This window comes from Bos javanicus, chromosome 26 (assembly GCF_032452875.1).
Source record: "Bos javanicus breed banteng chromosome 26, ARS-OSU_banteng_1.0, whole genome shotgun sequence".
NCBI lineage: Eukaryota > Metazoa > Chordata > Mammalia > Artiodactyla > Bovidae > Bos > Bos javanicus.
This window is the reverse complement of record NC_083893.1, coordinates 9,379,451-9,404,763: the sequence shown is the minus strand read 5'-3', so window position 1 is coordinate 9,404,763 and position 25,313 is coordinate 9,379,451. Positions and strand designations below refer to the sequence as shown.

The window sequence follows — 25,313 nt, the reverse complement described above, 5'->3', positions numbered from 1 at the left end:
CAGGCAGGTGGTATCATCCAGGTGGTAAATCCATGTAACTAAAACTCCCTCTACTTATACTGGACTCTCCCTGATAAAGGAAAAGTGGGATGTGCAGTGTAGAAAAAGATCAAGGCATTCATATCACTTTAGATTAGGGTTGCTTTTTGTTTTAGTAAAACTTTTCAGTGGTCTAAGAAACACTTATATTCTGGACAAACTATTTTCTTGGCAACTGTCAACAAATAATTACTGCCCAGTGCTTACCATGTGATGCTAGTGGTAAAGAACTCACCTGCTAATTCGGGAGACACAAGAGACACTGGTTCAATCCCTGGGTCAGAAAGATCCCCGGGAGTAAAAAATGGCAACCCACGCATATTCTTGCCTGGACAATCCCATGGACAGAGGAGCCTGGCAGGCTGCAGTCCCGAGGGTCACAAAGAGCTGGACACAAGCAACTTAGCACACTATGCCTGTATGTTGGCATAACTGAAAGTATAACAACAACTATATATAACTGTCCTCTGCAAGTATAGAAGTTAACTTCCTGAACATAAAATTGATCAGCTGCTCTGTAGCAACTCTTGGTGAGAGATATTCTTGGAAAAGCAGTAAAAAAAAAAAAAAATGTTGGCGAAAGCAAATGTTTTTCTTTATAGGAATTGAATTTTCCTTATGCGTACCTACCTTATTGTTGAGAGTAACTGTAAATGGATTATAATAACTGATATTTAGCCAAATTTTCCGTCAGCCAGTTTGCATCCTCTTACCTTGGTAATTGATAATGAAGGGAGTGCTTCGGCCTCAGCTCGGACTTGGTCGAGTTTGTTTTCTGGCACAAAGAGTTCATGGATGCCTTTGATTACAGTGTGGGGTACAATGTTCTGAAAGGAAGCAGACTTGGTAACCATTTGGAATGAAAACTATATAAAGGACACTTCAGTAAATAGATGATCTCTCATGACTTTGTAAAATTATTATTATTATTTTTTAAAGTTCAGTCCACCCACCTGCTCCTGTAGAAGCTCTACCACCTGCTGCATACAGTCACTCACAGAGGACAAATTGGTTTTAAGCACGAGCTCAGGAGATTCAGGTTTTTCATAATCAGAATCAATACCCGTAAACCCTGCAAAGCAGAAGGCTGAAAGGAACGTCTGCACCAACAGAACAATGTTTTGACTCAGTAAGACACAGCACATGTTGGAATAAATGTTTTCAACCATTGTACTCAGACTAAAACAGAAAAGGTCAAACAGCCTTCCTTGACCTCCAGCCATAGGTAAGAACACTTACACCTGTGTTTTCATAAACCCTGAGTCCAAGCCCTCTGCAGTGAATTAGAATGGAAAAGGAGGACCAGAGGGAGGAAAACTCTGAAAGATTCCTCCTACGCACACAGTCACATACATATATTTGTTTTAGTTCTCCGAACTTGATTGCTTATGGCTGGGGTGACAGTTCTTCAGAGATACAAGCCCACATTTTCATAAGCCCATGGAGACACTAAAGATATTACGGTTTGATAGACAGTTGTGTGTGCTATATGTAGTTTTGAAAAACAGTCTTTGAAACTTCAGACAGATTTCTGGGGACAGACATATGAATTGGTGGCATAAGTAAGTGGCAAAGGGGCTACTGAGCTGGCCGTCTTACCTTTGATCTCCCCAGCTCGGGCCCGTTTGTAGAGGCCTTTTACATCTCTCCTTTCACAAATGTTTAGAGGAGCATCTACAAATATCTCAAAGAAGGGCAGTCCTGAGGATTCATGGATTTTGCGGGCGTTCTCACGATCCTGGGAAAAAATTACATGTAAGAATGTGAGAAAAGGGACTTCCCTGGTGTTCCAAAGGCTAAGAATTTGCATTCCGATGCAGGGGACACAGGTTGACCCCTGGCTGGGGAACTAAGATCCCATATGCCGCAACTACTAAGCGCCACAATTAGAGAGCCCACACACCACGACTAGAGAAGTCCACTCACCACACCTAGAGAAGTCCACACACCACAACTAGAGAGTCCACACACCACAACTAGAGAGCCCACACACCACAACTAGAGAGCCCACACACCACAACTAGAGAGTCCACACACCACAACTAGAGAGCCCACACACCACAACTAGAGAAGTCCACACACCACAACTAGAGAGCCCACAACCCACAACTAGAGAGCCCACACACAACTAGGGAAGTCCACTCACCACAACTAGGGAAGTCCACTCACCACAACTAGAGAAGTCCACACACCACAACTAGAGAGTCCACAACCCACAACTAGAGAGCCCGCAACCCACAACTAGAGAGCCCACACACCACAACTAGAGAGTCCACACACCAAAACTAGAGAGTCCACACACCACAACTAGAGAGTCCACTCACCACAACTAGAGAGTCCACACACCACAACTAGAGAGTCCACACACCACAACTAGAGAGTCCACACACCAAAACTAGAGAGTCCACACACCACAACTAGAGAGCCCACACCCCACACCTAGAGAAGTCCACACACCACAACTAGAGAGCCCACAACCCACAACTAGAGAGCCCACACACCACAACTAGGGAAGTCCACTCACCACAACTAGAGAAGTCCACTCACCACAACTAGAGAGCCCACACACCACAACTAGAGAGCCCACACACCACAACTAGAGAAGTCCACTCACCACACCTAGAGAAGTCCACACACCACACCTAGAGAAGTCCACACACCACAACTAGAGAGCCCACACACCACAACTAGAGAAGTCCACTCACCACAACTAGAGAAGTCCACACACCACACCTAGAGAAGCCCACACACCACACCTAGAGAAGTCCACACACCACACCTAGAGAAGTCCACACACCACAACTAGAGAGTCCACACACCACAACTAGAGAGTCCACACACCACAACTAGAGAGCCCACACACCACAACTAGAGAAGTCCACACACCACAACTAGAGAGCCCACAACCCACAACTAGAGAGCCCACACACAACTAGGGAAGTCCACTCACCACAACTAGGGAAGTCCACTCACCACAACTAGAGAAGTCCACACACCACAACTAGAGAGTCCACAACCCACAACTAGAGAGCCCGCAACCCACAACTACAGAGCCCACACACCACAACTAGAGAGTCCACACACCAAAACTAGAGAGTCCACACACCACAACTAGAGAGTCCACTCACCACAACTAGAGAGTCCACACACCACAACTAGAGAGTCCACACACCACAACTAGAGAGTCCACACACCACAACTAGAGAGCCCACACACCACAACTAGAGAAGTCCACACACCACAACTAGAGAGCCCACAACCCACAACTAGAGAGCCCACACACCACAACTAGGGAAGTCCACTCACCACAACTAGGGAAGTCCACTCACCACAACTAGAGAGCCCACACACCACAACTAGAGAGCCCACACACCACAACTAGAGAGTCCACACACCACAACTAGAGAGTCCACTCACCACAACTAGAGAGTCCACACACCACAACTAGAGAGTCCACACACCACAACTAGAGAGTCCACACACCACAACTAGAGAGCCCACACACCACAACTAGAGAAGTCCACACACCACAACTAGAGAGCCCACAACCCACAACTAGAGAGCCCACACACCACAACTAGGGAAGTCCACTCACCACAACTAGGGAAGTCCACTCACCACAACTAGAGAGCCCACACACCACAACTAGAGAGCCCACACACCACAACTAGAGAAGTCCACTCACCACACCTAGAGAAGTCCACACACCACACCTAGAGAAGTCCACACACCACAACTAGAGAGCCCACACACCACAACTAGAGAAGTCCACTCACCACAACTAGAGAAGTCCACACACCACACCTAGAGAAGCCCACACACCACACCTAGAGAAGTCCACACACCACACCTAGAGAAGTCCACACACCACACCTAGAGAAGTCCACACACCACACCTAGAGAAGTCCACACACCACAACTAGAGAGCCCACACACCACAACTAGAGAAGTCCACTCACCACACCTAGAGAAGTCCACACACCACACCTAGAGAAGTCCACACACCACACCTAGAGAAGTCCACACACCACAACTAGAGAAGTCCACACACCACAACTAGAGAAGTCCACACCCCACAACTAGAGAAGTCCACACACCACAACTAGAGAGCCCACACACCACAACTAGAGAGCCCACACACCACAACTAGAGAAGTCCACACACCACACCTAGAGAAGTCCACACACCACACCTAGAGAAGTCCACACACCACACCTAGAGAAGTCCACACACCACAACTAGAGAGCCCACACACCACAACTAGAGAAGTCCACTCACCACAACTAGAGAAGTCCACACCCCACAACTAGAGAAGCCCACACACCACAACTAGAGAGCCCACACACCACAACTAGAGAGCCCACACCCCACAACTAGAGAAGTCCACACACCACAACTAGAGAGCCCACACACCACAACTAGAGAGCCCACACACCACAACTAGAGAGCCCACACCCCACAACTAGAGAAGTCCACACACCACAACTAGAGAAGTCCACACACCACAACTAGAGAGCCCACACACCACAACTAGAGAAGTCCACACACCACAACTAGAGAGTCCACACACCACAACTAGAGAGTCCACACACCACAACTAGAGAGCCCACACCCCACAACTAGAGAAGTCCACACACCACAACTAGAGAAGCCCACACACCACAACTAGAGAGTCCACTCACCACAACTAGAGAGCCCACACACCACAACTAGAGAGCCCACACACCACTACTAGAGAAGCCCACTCACCACAAGTAGAGAGCCCACACACCACTACTAGAGAGCCCACACACCACTACTAGAGAAGCCCACATGCTACAACAAAGATACCGTGTAGGATAACTAAGACCTGACGTAGCCAAATAAATGAATATTGAAAAAATTAAGTAAGAAGGGGTTTCACAATGAAATTCATCACAAACACTGTACTTTGGTCTTCCATGGCCATAAGATAACACTAGGGTTTGAGCTCTGCATAGGTGGTAGGAAATTAGCCCTTTAGAGAAGTTTCACTCTAGTAAACAACTCTCACAAGGACTTTAAAAAGAAAAAAAAAATAAAAACACGGAAAAGAATCCCAACTAAAAGACAGGGCTGGCATAATGACGGTATTTCATTCGAAGGATATGTTGAAAGTCATTGGGTCTTATTTGTCGCTCACAGCAATCCTGTGCTTTAAAACAAGAGGAGTGATACTCCACCTTGTTGATTTCAACATTAAACACAGAAAACCTGATGCCTTGCCAATGAACTGCTGTTTTCTGTAGTCAGGCAAACCCTCGGACTTTTTGGAGAAATAAAAATTACTGAGCTTTAGGAGTTTTCTTGTTTAACTTTTTCTTCCTTTCAAGTCTGGCCAAGTGTACTTACCATTGTGAAAGTGGAAGGGTTTATGTCAACTGGTGCCCTGGCATCTGGAAATGAAGGGACTCTCTTTATATAACCAATATTAAAGAGAGGAAATGAGGGAGCAAGTGAGCGGTGAGGGAAGGTGGGGGATACAAAGTATGACATTCTCTGTTGTTCCCCTCTGCCAGCTCCTCATCCTGGCAGTTGGAGAGCTCTGGTGCTGTGTGTGGGAATCTTGCATGTTGCCAAGTCATTTTACCTTTGCAAAAGGAGAAATGAAGCTGGTAATGCAGACCAGACCAGCGTCGGCAAACAGCTTGGCCACCTCTGCAATCCGGCGGATATTTTCTTCTCTGTCCCAAGTAGAGAATCCAAGGTTTTTGTTGAGGCCTTGACGGATGTTGTCCCCATCGAGGGAGTAGCAAGGGATGGCGTGGGAGACGAGATACTCTTCCAGAGCAAAACTGATCGTTGTTTTTCCAGCACCAGAGAGACCTGTTGAGAACAGTCAAGACAAGACTGGAGATGTCTCTATTTAAGATGATAAATTGTGATTGATTCTCAGTTTTACCTAATTCAAGAGTAATTAAAACCCTCATGACAATCATTTGATTGACCTCAAATCCAAACCATTCAAATCTAGAAAAAGTGAAACTTACTGAAAGTTAAGTACTAGCATTTCTTTCAAATCTTGAAATAGCTATTTGTCCTTTATTAGGATTATAGCCTTTCAAAGCAGAAGAGGTTTGTCAATAGGGAGACCTTGGCAAGCTCCATACAGTCCCCGGGGATTCTGCTTTTGAGACAGGCTGGGACCTGGGACCCTTTACTAGAGAGCTTGCACCTCAACAAAGGTCTCCTGAAGCAACAGATACAAAGAGATACAAACAGATACTAAGGGACTCAAAGTCACTACACCCTGGCATAGTTGGAGCAAATCATAAAGAAAAAGATACAAAACCCCACAAACCAAGTGTCATTTCTGAGGTGCCTGGGAGCAAAAGCAGGGTATTGTGGCATGCTCCCCACACACATCACTGCTAAGAGGGTCAGCTGATCACCTAAGCCATACCCCCAACCCTTCCTGCCCCTCCTCTCCCATCCCCTCCCCTGGAGGAGGATATGGTAACGCACTCCAGATTATTGCCTGGAGAATCCCACGGACAGAGAAACCTGGTGGGCTACCATCCATAGGGTTGCAAAGTGTGCAACACGACTGAAGTGACTTAGCATGCAATGTGATAAATTCCTCTTAAAACATGTGCAGTTGTAGGACAGAAGAAATGAGATTCCTGAGTCTCTGGTACATTCTTTTGTATCAGAAAATGAGAGAAATAGTAGAAATTTCCAAATACAGTTAACTGTATTAATATAGATCATTGGAATATTTATTTTAATACATTGAAGTAACACCAGTTATATTTACTGAGAGCTTTACTAGGGACCAGGACCTCTGCTAAGCGCATACATGTTTTATTTCATTCTGCTGCTGCTGCTAAGTCGCTTCAGTTGTGTCCGACTCTGTGCGACCCCATAGACGGCAGCCCACCAGGCTCCCCCGTCTCTGGGATTCTCCAGGCAAGAACGCTGGAGTGGGTTGCCATTTCCTTCTCCAATGCATGAAAGTGAAAAGTGAAAGGGAAGTCGCTCAGTCATGTCTGACCCTCAGCGACCCCATGGACTGCAGCCCACCAGGCTCCTCCGTCCATGGAATTTTCCAGGCAAGAGTACTGGAGTGGGGTGCCATTATTTCATTCGGTTCTACCTATACCTCTATGAGGAGGTACTATCTTCATTCTCATTTTACAAATAGGAGGCTTAGCAAGCTTGATCCCAAATCACACAACTAATGTAGGTGAAGCTGAGGCCCAACTTCAATTCCCTAGATTTGAAGAATCTGGTTTCTCCTGATTTGCCTGGTCAGCATCTAACATCTGTAATTTGAGAACAAAAAATAAATGAGGACAAGACTTTTTGAAAGTTAAGAAAAGATGGATGAGATTTTGTTTTTCTCTTCCACTAGTTCTTTTTTTTTCTTTTCAAGAGTGTTTCAAATTAGGAAAAATGGACTCTGTGTATATGGTTTTTTAAAAAATATTTATTATTTATTTGGCTGTGCCAGGTCTTAGTTGCGGCACATGCAATCTTCAATCTTCCTTTAGATGTGGCATGAGAACTCACTTGCGGCATGTGGGATCTAGTTCCCTGACTAGGAGTGGAACCTAGGCCCCTTGCATTGGGAGCACCAAGTCTTAGCCACTGGACCCCCAGGGAAGTCCTTGTATATATTTTGATTCAAAATTTAAATGAACACAGGAAGGCAAACACATTGCAAGAGGGAAACGTCTGGAGTGTAGCCATTTTATCCAATGCTGCACAACACGTCTCTTAGAGGGAACCTGGGGAAACATCAGGCATTGAGACCAGTGAACCTGCCTTCTGGAACAAAGCAGGCTCTGCACCCACTGTGTAGCCTCACCCTGGAAAGTGGAAAAGTTGCTGTTCCAGGGATGGATGAAACCAGGAAACCAAGGACGAGTGCTGCAGGCACTAGGAAATAACTTGAAAAAGAAGAATGAAGCTGCTTTAGACAGAAACAGGAAGACTCAGAAGGGCAAGAAAAGACGCAAGGCAGATCCTTGCTTGCTGTGTTTTTTAGAATTATCTTCAGGTTAGAATAAACCCACATTTGTGAGCAAACAGTAACACATAAGTTGATTTCATAACCTGGACAAAAATATCTTTGCATCTAAGCTAATCTTGATGTGAAATATTATGTCTACAAAATGAACATGGTTTGGGTTTTTTTGTTTTTTTTTTCTTTTGAGTACAGCCTATCTCAGACCTGCATTTCCAGGCATCAGCTTCCTCTACCTATACTCAGAAAATATAGGTAACACCCCGGACTAATTCCAGTTCTGTCACTAACCCTTAGCTTTGACATTCTGGGGTTATAAAAACACAAGTAAAAGAAGATTTCATTTGGTTACTTAGGTGGGAATGAGTTATTATTATATAAAAGCGACCATCCTCAGCTACATAGAAAACATAGAGTTTTTCTTCTTGCCTGGATTTTAATATTTTTAATAAGAAAAATATCCCCCTAGAATGTTAAAACATCTGAAAAGAATAAAGAACATCTCTAATGGACAGCCAAAGCTTGATGTCAATTAGGAAAGCCTCATTTTTAACTGCTAGTGGACATGGAACAACAGACTGGTTCCAAATAGGAAAAGGAGTACGTCAAGGCTGTATACTGTCACCATGCTTATTTAACTTCTATGCAGAGTACATCATGAGAAACACTGGACTGGAAGAAGCACAAGCTGGAATCAAGATTGCTGGGAGAAATACCAATGACCTCAGATATGCAGATGACACCACTTTTATGGCAGAAAGTGAAGAACTAAAGAGCCTCTTGATGAAAGTGAAAGAGGAGAGTGAAAAAGTTGGCTTAAAACTCAACATTCAGAAAACGAAGATCATGGCATCCGGTCCCATCACTTCATGGGAAATAGATGGGAAAACAGTGGAAACAGTGGCTGACTTTGTTTTTTTGGGCTCCAAAATCACTGCAGATGGTGATTGCAGCCATAAAATTAAAAGACGCTTACTCCTTGGAAGGAAAGTTATTACCAACCTAGACAGCATATTAAAAAGAAGAGATATTACTTTGTCAACAAAGGTCTGTCTAGTCAAGCCTATGGTTTTTCCAGTGGTCATGTATGGATGTGAGAGTTGGACTATAAATAAAGCTGAGCACTGAAGAATTGATGCTTTTGAACTGTGGTGTTGAAGAGGACTCTTGAGAATCCCTTGGACTGCAAGGAGATCCAACCAGTCCATCCTAAAGGAAATCAGTCCTGGGTGTTCATTGGAAGGATTGATATTGAAGCTGAAACTCTAATATTTTGGCTACCTGATTCAAAGAGCTGACTCATTTGAAAAGACCCTGATGCTGGGAAAGATTGAAGGCAGGAGAAAGGGACAACAGAGGATGAGATGGTTGGATGGCATCACTGACTCAATGGACATGAGTCTGGGTAAACTCCGGAAGTTGGTGATGGACAAAGGGAGGCCTGGCGTGCTGTGGTTCATGGGGTCACAAAGAGTTGGACACGACTGAGCAACTGAACTGAACTGAAATGTGCTTAGGCATGAAATTGAGGATTACAGAATTCCTTAGAGCTGAAAGGGAATGTCATAATCAACTTGTCCATCCTTTCTTGTCAAAGAGGTGGAAACAGAGAACTAGAGACATTCTATGACCTAACATAAGTCCTATTTCTCACAGATGGGTAGAATTAGGAATGACACCCAAGCTTTCTACTACAGCTCTCAGCCTCCTTCTAATGTTAAAATACACATGGAATATGTGTATGTGACACATAAAATATGTCACATTATTTTCCTTAAAATTGTGTGTTACCACCAATTTTTAGTCAAAATAAAATACATTTAAATCTCAGCACAGCATACCTGTCAGCCATACGGTACATCCTCGGAAACCACCCCGTGTTCCAACCACCTGCCCTCTCTTATTCCTGCTCACGTGATGGGCCTGATACACAACATTGGTGGATTTCTGCTGGTTCTCCTACAAAACAAGAAAAAGAACAATATTTGAAAATAAAATAATAAATCTCATATGTATCAGTTCAGTTCAGTCACTCATTCCTGTCCGACTCTTTGTGACCCCATGAATCGCAGCACTCCAGGCCTCCCTGTCCATCCCCAACTCCCGGAGTTCACTCAGACTCACGTCCATTGAGTCAGTGATGCCATCCAGCCATCTCATCCTCTGTCGTCCCCTTCTCCTCCTGCCCCCAACCCCTCCCAGCATCAGAGTCTTTTCCAATGAGTCAACTCTTCACATGAGGTGGCCAAAGTACTGGAGTTTCAGCTTTAGCATCATTCCTTCCAAAGAAATCCCAGGGCTGATCTCCTTCAGAATGGACTGGTTGGATCTCCTTGCAGCCCAAGGGACTCTCAAGAGTCTTCTCCAACACCACAGTTCAAAAGCATCAATTCTTTGGTGCTCAGCTTTCTTCACAGTCCAACTCTCACATCCATACATGACCACAGGAAAAACCATAGCCTTGACTAGATGAACCTTTGTTGGCAAAGTAATGTCCCTGCTTTTGAATATGCTATCTAGATTGGTCATAACTTTCCTTCCAAGGAGTAAGCGTCTTTTAATTTCATGGCTGCAGTCACCATCTGCAGTGATTTTGGAGCCTAGAAAAATAAAGTCTGACACTGTTTCCACTGTTTTCCCATCTATTTCCCAGGAAGTGATGGGACTGGATGCCATGATCTTCGTTTTCTGAATGTTGAGTTTTAAGCCAACTTTTTCACTCTCCTCTTTCACTTTCATCAAGAGGCTTTTAGTTCCTCTTCACTTTCTGCCATAAGGGTGGTGTCATCTGCATATCTGAGGCTATTGATATTTCTCCTGGCAATCTTGATTCCAGCTTGTGTTTCTTCCAGTCCAGCGTTTCTCATGATGTACTCTGCATATAAGTTAAATAAGCAGGGTGACAATACACAGCCTTGACGTACTCCTTTTCCTATTTGGAACCAGTCTGTTGTTCCATGTCCAGTTCTAACTGTTGCTTCCTGACCTGCATACAGATTTCTCAAGAGGCAGGTCAGGTGGTCTGGTATTCCCATCTCTTGAAGAATTTTCCACAGTTTATTGTGATCCACACAGTCAAAGGCTTTGGCATAGTCAATAAAGCAGAAATAGATGTTTTTCTGGAACTCTCTTGCTTTTTCCATGATCCAGGGGATGTTGGCAATTTGATCTCTGGTTCCTCTGCCTTTTCTAAAACCAGCTTGAACATCAGGAAGTTCACGGTTCACGTATTGCTGAAGCCTGGCCTGGAGAATTTTGAGCATTACTTTACTAGCATGTGAGATGAGTGCAATTGTGCAGTAGTTTGAGCATTCTTTGGCATTGCCTTTCTTTGGGATTGGAATAAAAACTGACCTTTTCCAGTCCTGTGGCCACTGCTAAGTTTTCCAAATTTGCTGGCATATGTATACATACAATAAAATAATGGAATACATAGTCTTGCTAACTAAAACTCATCCGTTATAACTGGCATAAGTCAGGAAGCATTTATAGGAGGCTTCCTGTGTGCTGTATTGGAACTGTCATGAATCCTCTGTCCCTTATCAATTCCTGAATATTCAGGTATTAAGAGGAGTTGGCAAACCGCTCTTGGGGCTGAGGAATGCATGCATTTCCTTCGTTAGTTCTTCCATACAGTGATAAGTAACTATTTACGACCCTCCTCCTTTTTATGAACCATATGGTAAAAGTGATTATTTACAATCCTCTCTCTTTGATACGGATTGCCTTATGTTTCCTTGATAATTTGTAAATTACGGGCGGCTAAGGAACTTATAGATACACAACTAGAATTAAAGCATACTCAGGAATCTTGTTCTCCTTGGAACTCTCCTATTTTTGCTATAAAAAAGAAATCTAACAAATGGCATCTCCTAACAGACCTTAGAAAAGTTAATGCATCTATGAAACCTATGAGTGCATTACAACCAGGAATCCCAGCACCTACCACTATTCCTCAAAATTGGCATATTGTCATTATTGATTTACAAGATTGCTTTCTAAATATACCTTTACACCCTTTAGACCGAGAGAGATTCGCTTTCTCTCTCCCTTATCCGAATCGTATCGGACCTCATAAACGGTGCCAGTGGACTGTACTGCCACAAGGGATGACGAACTCTCCCACCACGTGTCTGTACTACGTAGCCAAAGCCCTTGAGCCTGTGAGAAAGCAATTTCCTCACTTTCTTGGTATTCACTATACGGATGATATATAGTTTTCGGCTCCATCTATCTTAGAAACTCAACACATGTTTGATATAGCTCAACTATGCTTAGAAAACTGGATTAATCATTGCCCCTGAAAAAATTCAAACGTCTACACCTTACCATTACTTGGGGTTCATTGTTAATAGACAACATATTACTTCCCAACTAACTCAGATCCGTACTGATAAATTATCAACCTTAAAGGATTTTCAAAAGCTCTTAGGTGATATAAATTGGATTAGACCCTCTTTAGGCATTGCTAATTATCAACTGAATAAACTATTTAATATTTTAAAAGGAGATCCTAATTTAAATAGCCCTCATTCACTTTCTTAAGAGGTATGAGAGGAACTCTATTTAGTGCAAAATAAATTACAAAAACAATTTCTTACTCGCATCAAACTAGATTTGCCTCTAGAATTATTTATACTCCCCTCTCTTCATTCTCCCACAGGACTTCTTCCCCAAAAGAACACCCAGTAGAATGGATCTATACCTGTTTTAGGGAAATAAAGTCACTTACACCCTACCTTGATTTAATTGCTCTAATCATCATCAGTGGAAGAAATAGGACTAAAACTCTAATGGCTCTGATCCTCATAAAATTGTAATACCTATCCATAAATCTCAATTTGAGAAAGCATTACAAACTTCTACCGATTTCCAAATAGTGTTTCTGGAATATTTTCGAGAAATTTCATTTCACTATCCTTCTGGTGAGCTGTGAAATTGCTTCAGAAATACTGAATTTATTATTTCTTGCATTATCAGCTCACAACCTATACCACAAGCTGAGATTGTTTTTATGCTGCTGCTGCTGCTAAGTAACTTCAGTCGTGTCCAACTCTGTGCGACCCCATAGACAGCAGCTCACCAGGCTCCCCGTCCCTGGGATTCTCCAGGCAAGAACACGGAGTGGGTTGCCATTTCCTTCTCCAATGCATGAAAGTGAAAAGTGAAAGTGAAGTCGCTCAGTCGTGTCCGACTCTTCGCCGCCCCATGGACTGCAGCCTACTAGGCTCCTCTGTCCATGGGATTTTTCAGGCAAGAGTACTGGAGTGGGGTGCCATTGCCTTCTCCATTTTTTTTTTTTTATATATAGATGGGACTAAAAATGCCAAAGCTTCATTCTGGTCTCTTAAGGAATATAGTCTTTTATACTAAATTTCATTCTGCTCAACAAAATGAATTACACGCTCTTATGCATTGGAGAAGGAAATGGCAACCCACTCCAGTGTTCTTGCCTGGAGAATCCCAAGGATGTGGGAGCCTGGTGGGCTGCCATCTATGGGGTCGCACAGAATCGGACACGACTGAAGCGACTTAGCAGTAGCAGCAGCAGCATTCAAATTATTTGCCTACATCCTTACCCCATTAATATAGTCTCTGATTCAATATATTCAATTTTTGTATTCAAAAATATAGAAACCTCCACCATAAATTCCAATCAACCTATTATTCAACAACTTTTTTTTGAACTACAATCTGCTGTTAGAAACCACAATTCTCCCATTTATATTACACATATTTGAGCACATTGTTGTCTTCTCGGCCCCAAGACTCATGGCAATGAGCAGGCTGATAAACTGGTTTCCTTTGCTATTCCAGAGGAACAGCATGCTCTGTTGTGTAACAATATTGGCTCCCTACACCAGCTAGGGAAAATCCCATACCACCAGGCTAAGGAAATTACCAGTAATTGCTGGACCCATTCATCTTCGACCCATGGCACAAGGTATTAATCCTCGTGGTTTGCAACCTAATGAACTATGGCAAATGGATGTAAAGCATTGCCCTGAACTTTCTCCCTCTTCTCTCTTGCGTGTCTGTATCGACACTAATTCTTCTTTTGTTTGGGCCCCACCTCTTCACGGTGAGGCTACACAACACGTTATAACTCACTTATTACCTCGTTTGCTGTAATGGGAACTCCTAGTTCTACAAAAACAGACAATGGGCCCGCCTGTATTTCTAGACACTTTAAAAAATTTTTACCATCCTTTTTTATTAAACCTATTACAGGTATTCCTTATAATCCACAGGCACAAGGCATAGTCGAATGAGCACATCACACACTGAGTTGCAAATAAAAAATAATTTAAAAGGGGGAATACACGGGAATACCTACCGGACTGTTTGGACCCCTGTCCCCACCAATCCTTGGTCTTTTACTTGGCCGACCTAGTTTGACTTCTAAAGGAATTACTGTTCACCGTGGAGTAATTGATTCAGATTATAAAGGAGAAATTCAAATTATGATGTCATCTCAGATTTTATGGCAATTCAATCAGGGGGATAAAATTTCTCAATTACTTCTTTTACCTTACATTTCTATTAACTCCTCTAATGATGTACGGATGGGCGGATTGGGCAGTATAGATCAGAAACGGTCCTTCTGGACATCATTAGTATCTGAATTTGCTGACCGACTATAAATATCAAAATTAATGGTAAAAGATTTTCTGGTCTCCTCGACACTGGACCTGATATTACTATTATTTCCAAACATTTATGGTCCAAATCTTGGCCTGTACAAAAAACTTCTTGCCAAATTGCAGAGATTTCTCAAACCAAAGTACAGGAGGTTTATCAGAGTACTCAAATTTATCCATTTGAGGGACCAGAAGACCAACCTGCAACATTAAGATCTTCTGTGATAGATGCACCCCTTAATCTAATAGGAAGGGACTTACTTATGCAATGGAAAACTCAGATATACGTTCCACATTTTTCCTAGGGGCCACTGCTCATTTAACAAATAATACAATTATTAAAATAACTTGGAAGAATGACGAGCCTATTTGGACAGAGCAGTGGCCCCTCAAAAGAGAAATTACAGGCAGCTAAGGAACTTACTGAGCGACTGAACTGAACTGAACTGAAGGAACTTATAGACACACAACTAGAATTAAAGCATACTCAGGAATCTTGTTCTCCTTGGAACTCTCCTATTTTTGTTATAAAAAAGAAGTCTAACAAATGGTGTCTCCTAACAGACCTTAGAAAAGTTAATGCATCTATGAAACCTATGAGTGCATTACAACCAGGAATCCCAGCACCTACCACTATTCCTCAAAATTGGCATATTATCATTATTGATTTACAAGATTGCTTTCTAAATATACCTTTACACCCTTTAGACCGGGAGAGATTCGCTTTCTCTCTCCCTTATCCGAATCGTATCGGACCTCATAAACGGTGCCAGTGGACTGTACTGCCACAAGGGATGACGAACTCTCCCACCACGTGTCTGTACTACGTAGCCAAAGCCCTTGAGCCTGTGAGAAAGCAATTTCCTCACTTTCTTGGTATTCACTATACGGATGATATATAGTTTTCGGCTCCATCTATCTTAGAAACTCAACACATGTTTGATATAGCTCAACTATGCTTTAAAAACTCTGGATTAATCATTGCCCCTGAAAAAATTCAAACGTCTACACCTTATCATTACTTGGGGTTTGTTGTTAATAGATAACGTATTACTCCCGAACTAACTCAGATCTGTACTGATAAACTTTCAACCTTAAAGGATTTTCAAAGGCTCTTAGGTGATATAAATTGGATTAGATCTTCTTTAGGCATTGCTAATTATCAACTGAATAAACTATTTAATATTTTAAAAGGAGATCCTGATTTAAATAGCCCTCGTTCACTTTCTCAAGAGGCACGAGAGGAACTCTATTTAGTGCAAAATAAATTACAAAAACAATTTCTTACTCACATCAAACTAGATTTGCCTCTAGAATTATTTATACTCCCCTCTCTTCAGTCTCCCACAGGACTTCTTCCCCAAAAGAATACCCAGTTGAATGCATCTATACGTTTTAGGGAAATAAAGTCACTTACACCCTACCTTGATTTAATTGCTCTAATCATCATCAATGGAAGAAATAGGACTAAAACTCTAATTGGCTCCGATCCTCATAAAATTGTAATGGTGCTGCTGCTACTGCTAAGTCGCTTCAGTCATGTCCGACTCTGTGTGACCCCATAGACTGCAGTCCACCAGGCTCCCCCGTCCCTGGGATTCTCCAGGCAAGAACACTGGAGTGGATTGCCATTTCCTTCTCCAATGCATGAAAGTGAAAAGTGAAAGTGAAGTCACTCAGTCGTGTCTGACTCTTAGCGACCCCATGGACTTCAGCCTACCAGGCTCCTCCATCCATGGGATTTTCCAGGCAAGAGTACTGGAGTGGGGTGCCATCGACTTCTCCTACAAATTTCTACCAATTTCCAAATAGCATTTCTGGAATATTTTCGAGAAATTTCATTTCATTATCCTTCTGGTAAGCTGCAGAATTGCTTCAGAAATGCTGAATTTATTATTTCTCACATTATCAGCTCATAGCCTATACCACAAGCTGAGGTTTTTTTTATATAGATGGGACTAAAAACGCCAAAGCTTCATTCTGGTCTCTTAAGGAATATAATGTCTTTTACACTAAATTTCATTCTGCTCAACAAAATGAATTATATGCTCTTATTCAAGTTATTTGCCTACATCCTTACCTCATTAATATAGTCTCTGATTCTATATATTCAGGTTTTGTATTAAAAAATATAGAAACCTCCACCATAAATTCCAATCAACCTATTATTCAACAACTCTTTTTCAAACTACAATCTGCTGTTAGAAACCACAATTCTCCCATTTATATTACACATATTTGAGCACATTCTTGCCTTCCCAGCCCCAGACTCATGGCAATGAGCAGGCTGATAAACTGGTTTCCTTTGCTATTCCAGAGGAACAGCATGCTCTGTTGTGTAACAATTTTGGCTCCCTACACCAGCTAGGGAAAATCCCATACCACCAGGCTAAAGAAATTACCAGTAATTGCTCTACTGTAGACCCATTCATCTTCGACCCATGGCACAAGGTATTAATCCTCGCGGTTTGCAACCTAATGAACTATGGCAAATGGATGTAAAGCATTGCCCTGAACTTTCTCCCTCTTCTCTCTTGCGTGTCTGTATCGACACTAATTCTTTTGTTTGGGCCCCACCTCTTCACGGTGAGGCTACACAACACGTTATAACTCACTTATTACCTCGTTTGCTGTAATGGGAACTCCTGGTTCTATAAAAACAGACAATGGGCCCGCCTGTATTTCTAGACATTTAAACAATTTTTACGATCTTTTTTTTATTAAACCTATTACAGGTATTCCTTATAATCCACAGGCACAAGGCATAGTCGAATGAGCACATCACACACTGAGTTGCAAATAAAAAAAATTTAAAAGGGGGAATACACAGGAACACTACTGTCTTCCTTATATAAAGCAGACTTTACTAGATTCCAACATAAGATATTTTCTAAACCTGTGAGTATTTTTAATACAGCTTTATTTGTTTTAAATTTTTTTAACTTACCACAGGGAGATATCTTAACAAGAGCAGACAAACATTTCGAGGCATTGAAGGACACTTCTCTTCCTCTGCCCTTTTGGTACCAAGACAGGTTAAAGAAACAGTGGAAATCTGGGAAACTAATCTTACAGGGAAAGGGGTATGCTTGTATTTCCCCAGAAGGATCCACCGAACTCGAATGGCTTCCTCTTCGGAAGATTCGACCCAAGGGGGCCCCTGGCCTTCAAAATAGAGATGAAACAACAAATATGCCAGGAGGAAGAAATTCCAATACGGGCCATGGCGGCTCTAAAGATATCCAGGAAGCACCGCCCTTGGCAGCATCAACCCTATTCTCTCCCCACTTGGGGACAAATAAAAACCCTTACTAATCGAGCTGAAAATTTGGTCTCTCAACAGGGAGTGCCTCAGAGTCCTGAATGCATTCTCCTGGCCATGCCCAGTCTCCTAGCCTGTACCTCCCCTGTTGAGCTCTAACTAATCACACTTACTGGGCTTACATACCTAACGCCCCTCTACAACAGGTGGTCAAATGGACAGAGAAAGGACCAATCGTTTCAACTAATGACTCTATACATATGCCTTCTCCTTGGAGCATTAAAGGGCCCTCACAGGCTGAAGAAGAAGGAAAACTAATTAATATTTCTCTAGGTTATGAGGTCCTTCCTTTGTGCAAGGGCCCACCAGAATTATGCATAAACGTTAGCCGACAAACGGGCTTTCGCCCTGCCTCCCAAAAAGGATTTTTGGACGTTGCTTGGATTATTTACTGCCCTTTCCTTGTCTGTGAACCATGTTTATACTGCAGAGGCTTTAGGTAAACAGTTAGGGAAAGAACAAAGAACATTATGCAAAGGATTTACTTATAAGAACTTTCCATATACTCCTGTTTGTTGGGACAAATGTCAAGCCAAATGTTTGCGGCTAATCGTACAATTGTTGATTGGGGACCCCATGGTATGTGGTTATCTAAGTGCTCAGAAGATGTTAACAGCACTGTGTGTGACTATGCTACTCATGGCATGGAAAATTAATGACACTTCGATGGAGCATTACCATGACAAAGGACTTTTTGGGTGGCTTGACGGTGGATTAGCCCCACCTCGTCCTAGGATCGTCCTCGATAAACAGAGTGGGCCTGAACAATGGGACATTTGGAAACTTGCTGTGAGCACTGAAGAACTTGGAACTTGGACCGGACATTTCACAGGGACCAGTTGTAGTCACAGTAACTATTTCTTTTGCTATAAGCAATCATATTTTATACAGGCCTGTGTCCCACTTCCTTTTGTTATAGCCATAGGAAATTTACAATTTAATAAGACTTTACGTTCTGTAACTTGTGTTAATTGCAGAATATATACTTGTCTTAACTCCTCTATTTCTTCAAGAAATGATTCCCTTTTGATTCTTCCATCTCGATGTAATTTGTGGTTACCAACACATCTCCAATGACCCTGGGAAGAAGGTCCCATGGCTGGACTTGCTTCCAGACTACTTACTAAACTGCTCCAACGATCTAAACGATTTGTTGGATGGCTGATCCTTGGCATTTTAGGGTTAATAGCTATTTGCCCCACTGCTGCTGTCGCCGGCCCTGCTTTACATACCTCGATTCAAACACATAATTTTATCCAAAATTGGACTGAAGATGCTCATAATGTGTGGGCTACTCAGGCTCAGGTAGATGAGGTTATTCAAGAGGAAATACAGGAACTAAAAACAGCCAGCAAAGGGGTCGGAGATCAATTAATAGATTTGCAAAACCAAGTGATACTAAAATGCAATTGGAATTCTACTCAATTTTGTGTTACTCCTGTTCATTTCAATCATAGTGCCTACAACTGGAAACAAATCAAATTTCATTTACAAAATATACATGATGATGCCTCTTTGAATGTACAATTACTGCAAAAGGAAATCTTTGAAACTTTTTCTAAATGTCTGCCCTCTTCCACTAATTTGGAAACTTTAGCTGAACAACTAGCTAATCAATTATCTGGGCTAGACCCACGAGGATGGTTTCAAAGTATTACCCACTGCCTCGGGTCTGGAACTGTAACTTTGGTGATTGTCTTGGTAATTATATTTGTCGTCTATCTTTGCCATACTAAACAAACTCAATTGGTCAGGACCTTTTTTACAAATATAATAAAATGGGGGGAATTGTCAGGAAGCATTTAACAGGAGGCTTCCTGTGTGCTGTATTGGATCCGTCATGAATCCTCTGACCCTTATCAATTCCTGAATATTCAGGAATTAAGAGGAGTTGGCAAACCGCTCTTGGGCTGAGGAATGCATGTATTTCCTTCATTAGTTTTTCCATTCGGTGATAAGTAACTATTTAGGACTCTCTTCCTTTTTATGAACCGTATGGTAAAAGTGATTATTTACAACCCTCTCTCTTTGTTATGGATTGCCTTATGTTTTGTTGATAATTTGTAAGTCTGGACTTCTGATTTTTATCTTTGCTGAAAATAGTTACCTTGTAAGACAGTATATATACCCACACTATGTTGAAGAAAACACCTTTGCTCCATCAGAGCTTGGGACCCAGTGTCTTTCTTTCTTTCTCTCTCTCTCTCTCTCAGGCTAACTCTTTGGAGTGCAGAAGCCTGCTGAGCTCACTTTCTTGCCTGGGCTTCTAAGACCCTCTCAAGAAGGCGCACTGTGCCTTCACCCCCTCGAGAGGGCCCCTGGTGCCTACGTGAAGCAGTGCAAGCCCCGTGTCAAGGGCTTTATTGGTTTTCTGCATAAACTAAGGAATATCAGCCTCTTTCTCTCTCTCTCTTACTTTCTTATCGTCAACTCCAGACCACCAGGTTCCTGTCCATTAAAGGACCTCAACAAATGGCGCCCAGAACAGGGGCCTGGTACACGTGGCAGATTCGGACGGAGTGACTCCAAGGGCCTATTGAGGTCGGCAAGTACTAAGACATGGGTAAAAAGGCTGGAAAGCCCCATCACTTTTCTACTTTACTTCATCACTTAAAGTTCAGGAACTTTAGTTTCACGCCAGCAAATAGAGGCTTGCCTTCAGACAAGCCTCTTGAATGTAACCCTTGGTTCCCTGATGAAGGTAGTTTTGATTTTGAAATTTGGCACTGGGTCAAAGAGAATGTTGAATGAGCCGCCAGACAGAGAAAAAATATTCCGATAGATTTCTGGCCCCTGTGGGCTCTCATTAAAGCTGTGATTTTGCCATTTCAAGGTAATTCTAGCCCTCCTGATATTCAGCAACAGGCAGAACACTTACTACATGAATATGAATTAGATGATGAAACCTTACAAAAGGCCCAATTAGAACAACATAAAATATTTCAGAATTTTCCTACAAGTCCTGCCCCGTTGCTCCAAGTGCTCCTCCCCTGCCAGCGGGCACAAATCCCAAAGTCTCTCCTTTGCTAGAACCTAATGATTCTGGCAACGACTCCCCTAAGACAACTTTTGACATTAAAACTGACACCACCTTTCTGAATAACAATAATACGTTATTACCACATACTCTTAATTGTAAGAATTTGCTATCTACTCACTCTCCTTAACAACAGAGGCTCTCTGAATTGCTGGCCTTGCAATCACAAGTCTCTGAAGACGATGGTCTCTCTGCCTTTCCAGTTTTTAGAAATCCTGATGCTCAAGGGCACGTAATACCTCAATATGAGTGTATTAACCTTGTTCGCATGTAACAAATTTAAAAAGCTATAACTATGTATGGCCCACATTCACCTTTTACTAAAGCACTTCTAAATTCTATAACATCCTCTATTGGAAATTTTATTCCCCATGATTGGCGAACTTTAATAAAAGCTTTCCTTAAACCAGGAGAATATCTTCAGTGGATAATGTGGTTTCATGATATAGCCAGAGATCATGCTAACAGAAATGCTCGAGCTGGCGCTCCCCAAAATCAAATTATTTTTGAGATGCTAACTGGTACAGGACAATTTGACACTATAGAAGCTCAAATACAGTGCCCTCCTTTGTTACATGGACAATTAAAAACAGTGGACCTTGAAGCTTGGGATCGAATTGCTCCTCAAGGGGAGCCTACAGGTAGCTGCACTAAAATATAGCAAGGACCTAATGAAACGTATGCTGATTTTTTAGCTAGATTACAAACTGCTATTTCCTGTACTGTAATTGGAGAAGAAGCCAAAAGGCAACTAGATAAATTATTTGCTTATGAAAATGAAAATCAGGAATGTCAAAAGGCTATATAGCTCCAATTCGTGTGACAGGGACTATTATTGATTATTAGAAGGCTTGTCGCAATCTGGGATCAGAAACTCAAAAGATGCAAATGCTAGCTGAAACAATGGTTGCTGCCTTAAGAAAGGGAAATGAAGGATGCTTTACATGTGGAGATAAGAACCATTTTAAAAGGGACTGCCCAATGGAAACTAATAAAAAAAACCCTCCAAAAATCTTCCCTCCCTGTCATAGATAATGCATTGGGCCAAAGCTTGTAAATCTAAATTTTACATTGAAGGGAAACCTATTCCGGGAAACTCCAAGCAGGGGACCCCCCCAGGCTCCCTTCAACAAAAACCAGGGGCAAATTCCATCTTCTCCCTCAAATCCTCAACATCCATCAGCGCTGCCGTGGGTATACCAGCCCTAAGTGACATTCTCCTTTACCCTCAAGCAGTCCCCTCTAGAATACCTACCGGACTGTTTGGACCCCTGCCCCCACAAACCCTTGGTCGTTTACTTGGCCGACCTAGGTTGACTTCTAAAGGAATTCTTGTTCACCATGGAGTAATTGATTCAGATTATAAAGGAGAAATTCAAATTATGATGTCATCTCAGATTTTATGGCAATTCAATCAGGGGGATAGAATTGCTCAATTACTTCTTTTACCTTACATTTCTATTAACTCCTCTAATGATGTACGGACAGGCGGATTGGGCAGTATAGATCAGAAACAGTCCTTTTGGACATCATTAGTATCTGAATTTGCTGACTGACTATAAATATCAAAATTAATGGTAAAAGATTTTCTGGTCTCCTCGACACTGGATCTGATATTACTATTATTTCCAAACATTTATGGTCCAAATCTTGGCCTGTACACAAAATTTCTTTCCAAATTGCAGGGACTTCTCAAACCAAAGTACAGGAGGTTTATCAGAGTACTCAAATTTATCCATTTGAGGGACCAGAAGACCAACCTGCAACATTAAGACCTTCTGTGATAGATGCACCCCTTAATCTAATAGGAAGGGAATTACTTATGCAATGGCAAACTCAGATATATGTTCCACATTTTTCCTAGGGGCCACTGCTCATTTAACAAATAATACAATTATTAAAATAACTTGGGAGAATGATGAGCCTATTTGGACAGAGCAGTGGCCCCTCAAAAGAGAAATTACAGGCAGCTAAGGAACTTACTGAGCGACTGAACTGAACTGAACTGAAGGAACTTATAGATACACAACTAGAATTAAAGCATACTCAGGAATCTTGTTCTCCTTGGAACTCTCCTATTTTTGTTATAAAAAAGAAGTCTAACAAATGCATCTCCTAACAGACCTTAGAAAAGTTAATACATCTATGAAACCTATGGGTGCATTACAACCAGGAATCCCAGCACCTACCACTATTCCTCAAAATTGGCATATTATCATTATTGATTTACAAGATTGCTTTCTAAATATACCTTTACACCCTTTAGACCGAGAGAGATTCGCTTTCTCTCTCCCTTATCCGAATCGTATTGGACCTCATAAACGGTGCCAGTGGACTGTACTGCCACAAGGGATGACGAACTCTCCCACCACGTGTCTGTACTATGTAGCCAAAGCCCTTGAGCCTGTGAGAAAGCAATTTCCCCACTTTCTTGGTATTCACTATATGGATGATATACTGTTTTCGGCTCCATCTATCTTAGAAACTCAACACATGTTTGATATAGCTCAACTATGCTTAGAAAACTGGATTAATCATTGCCCCTGAAAAAATTCAAACCTCTACACCTTACCATTACTTGGGGTTCATAGTTAATAGACAACATATTACTCCCCAACTAACTCAGATCTGTACTGATAAACTTTCAACCTTAAAGGATTTTCAAAAGCTCTTAGGTGATATAAACTGGATTAGGCATTGCTTCTTTAGGCATTGCTAATTATCAACTGAATAAACTATTTAATACTTTAAAAGGAGATCCTATTTAAATAGCCGTCGTTCACTGTCTCAAGAGGCACGAGAGGAACTCTATTTAGTGCAAAATAAATTACAAAAACAATTTCTTACTCGCATCAAACTAGATTTGCCTCTGGAATTATTTATACTCCCCTCTCTTCATTCCCCCACAGGACTTCTTGCCGAACAAGAACACCCAGTTGAATGCATCTATACGTTTTAGGGAAATAAAGTCACCCTACCTTGATTTAATTGCTCTAATCATCATCAATGGAAGAAATAGGACTAAAACTCTAATTGGCTCTGATCCTCATAAAATTGTAATGGTGCTGCTGCTACTGCTAAGTCGCTTCAGTCATGTCCGACTCTGTGTGACCCCATAGACTGCAGTCCACCAGGCTCCCCCGTCCCTGGGATTCTCCAGGCAAGAACACTGGAGTGGATTGCCATTTCCTTCTCCAATGCATGAAAGTGAAAAGTGAAAGTGAAGTCGCTCAGTCGTGTCTGACTCTTAGCGACCCCATGGACTTCAGCCTACCAGGCTCCTCCATCCATGGGATTTTCCAGGCAAGAGTACTGGAGTGGGGTGCCATCGACTTCTCCTACAAACTTCTACCAATTTCCAAATAGCATTTCTGGAATATTTTCGAGAAATTTCATTTCATTAGCCTTCTGGTAACCTACAGGATTGCTTCAGAAATGCTGAATTTATTATTTCTCACATTATCAGCTCATAGCCTATACCACAAGCTGAGGTTTTTTTATATAGATGGGACTAAAAACGCCAAAGCTTCATTCTGGTCTCTTAAGGAATATAGTCTTTTATACTAAATTTCATTCTGCTCAACAAAATGAATTATATGCTCTTATTCAAGTTATTTGCCTACATCCTTACCTCATTAATGTAGTCTCTGATTCTATATATTCAGGTTTTGTATTAAAAAATATAGAAACCTCCACCATAAATTCCAATCAACCTATTATTCAACAACTCTTTTTCAAACTACAATCTGCTGTTAGAAACCACAATTCTCCCATTTATATTACACATATTCGAGCACATTCTTGCCTTCCCAGCCCTACGACTCATAGCAATGAGCAGGCTGATAAACTGGTTTCCTTTGCTATTCCAGAGGAACAGCATGCTCTGATGTGTAACAATTCTGGCTCCCTACACCAGCTATGGATAATCCCATACCACCAGGCTAAAGAAATTACCAGTAATTGCTCTACTGTAGACCCATTCATCTTCGACCCATGGCACAAGGTATTAATCCTCGTGGTTTGCAACCTAATGAACTATGGCAAATGGATGTAAAGCATTGCCCTGAACTTTCTCCCTCTTCTCTCTTGCGTGTCTGTATCGACACTAATTCTTTTGTTTGGGCCCCACCTCTTCATGGTAAGGCTACACAACATGTTATAACTCACTTATTACCTTGTTTGCTGTAATGGGAGCTCCTGGTTCTATAAAAACAGACAATGGGCCCGCCTGTATTTCTAGACATTTAAACAATTTTTATGATCTTTTTATTAAACATATTACAGGTA

General features: G+C 41.9%; 1 protein-coding gene across 3 annotated transcripts in view; it reads right to left on the bottom strand.

Moving 5' to 3' along the window:
• PAPSS2 (3'-phosphoadenosine 5'-phosphosulfate synthase 2) overlaps positions 1-25,313 on the bottom strand; it is a 113,817-nt gene that overhangs the window by 34,755 nt on the left and 53,749 nt on the right. For all 3 annotated transcript variants that reach the window (XM_061402710.1, XM_061402709.1, XM_061402708.1), the window contains exons 2-6: positions 9,868-9,985; positions 5,648-5,883; positions 1,639-1,777; positions 993-1,111; positions 753-866 (exon numbers count right to left, since the gene is read on the bottom strand). In XM_061402710.1, coding sequence (XP_061258694.1) covers positions 753-866; positions 993-1,111; positions 1,639-1,777; positions 5,648-5,883; positions 9,868-9,985 — 726 coding nt within the window. The remainder of the gene's footprint in view (positions 1-752; positions 867-992; positions 1,112-1,638; positions 1,778-5,647; positions 5,884-9,867; positions 9,986-25,313) is intronic.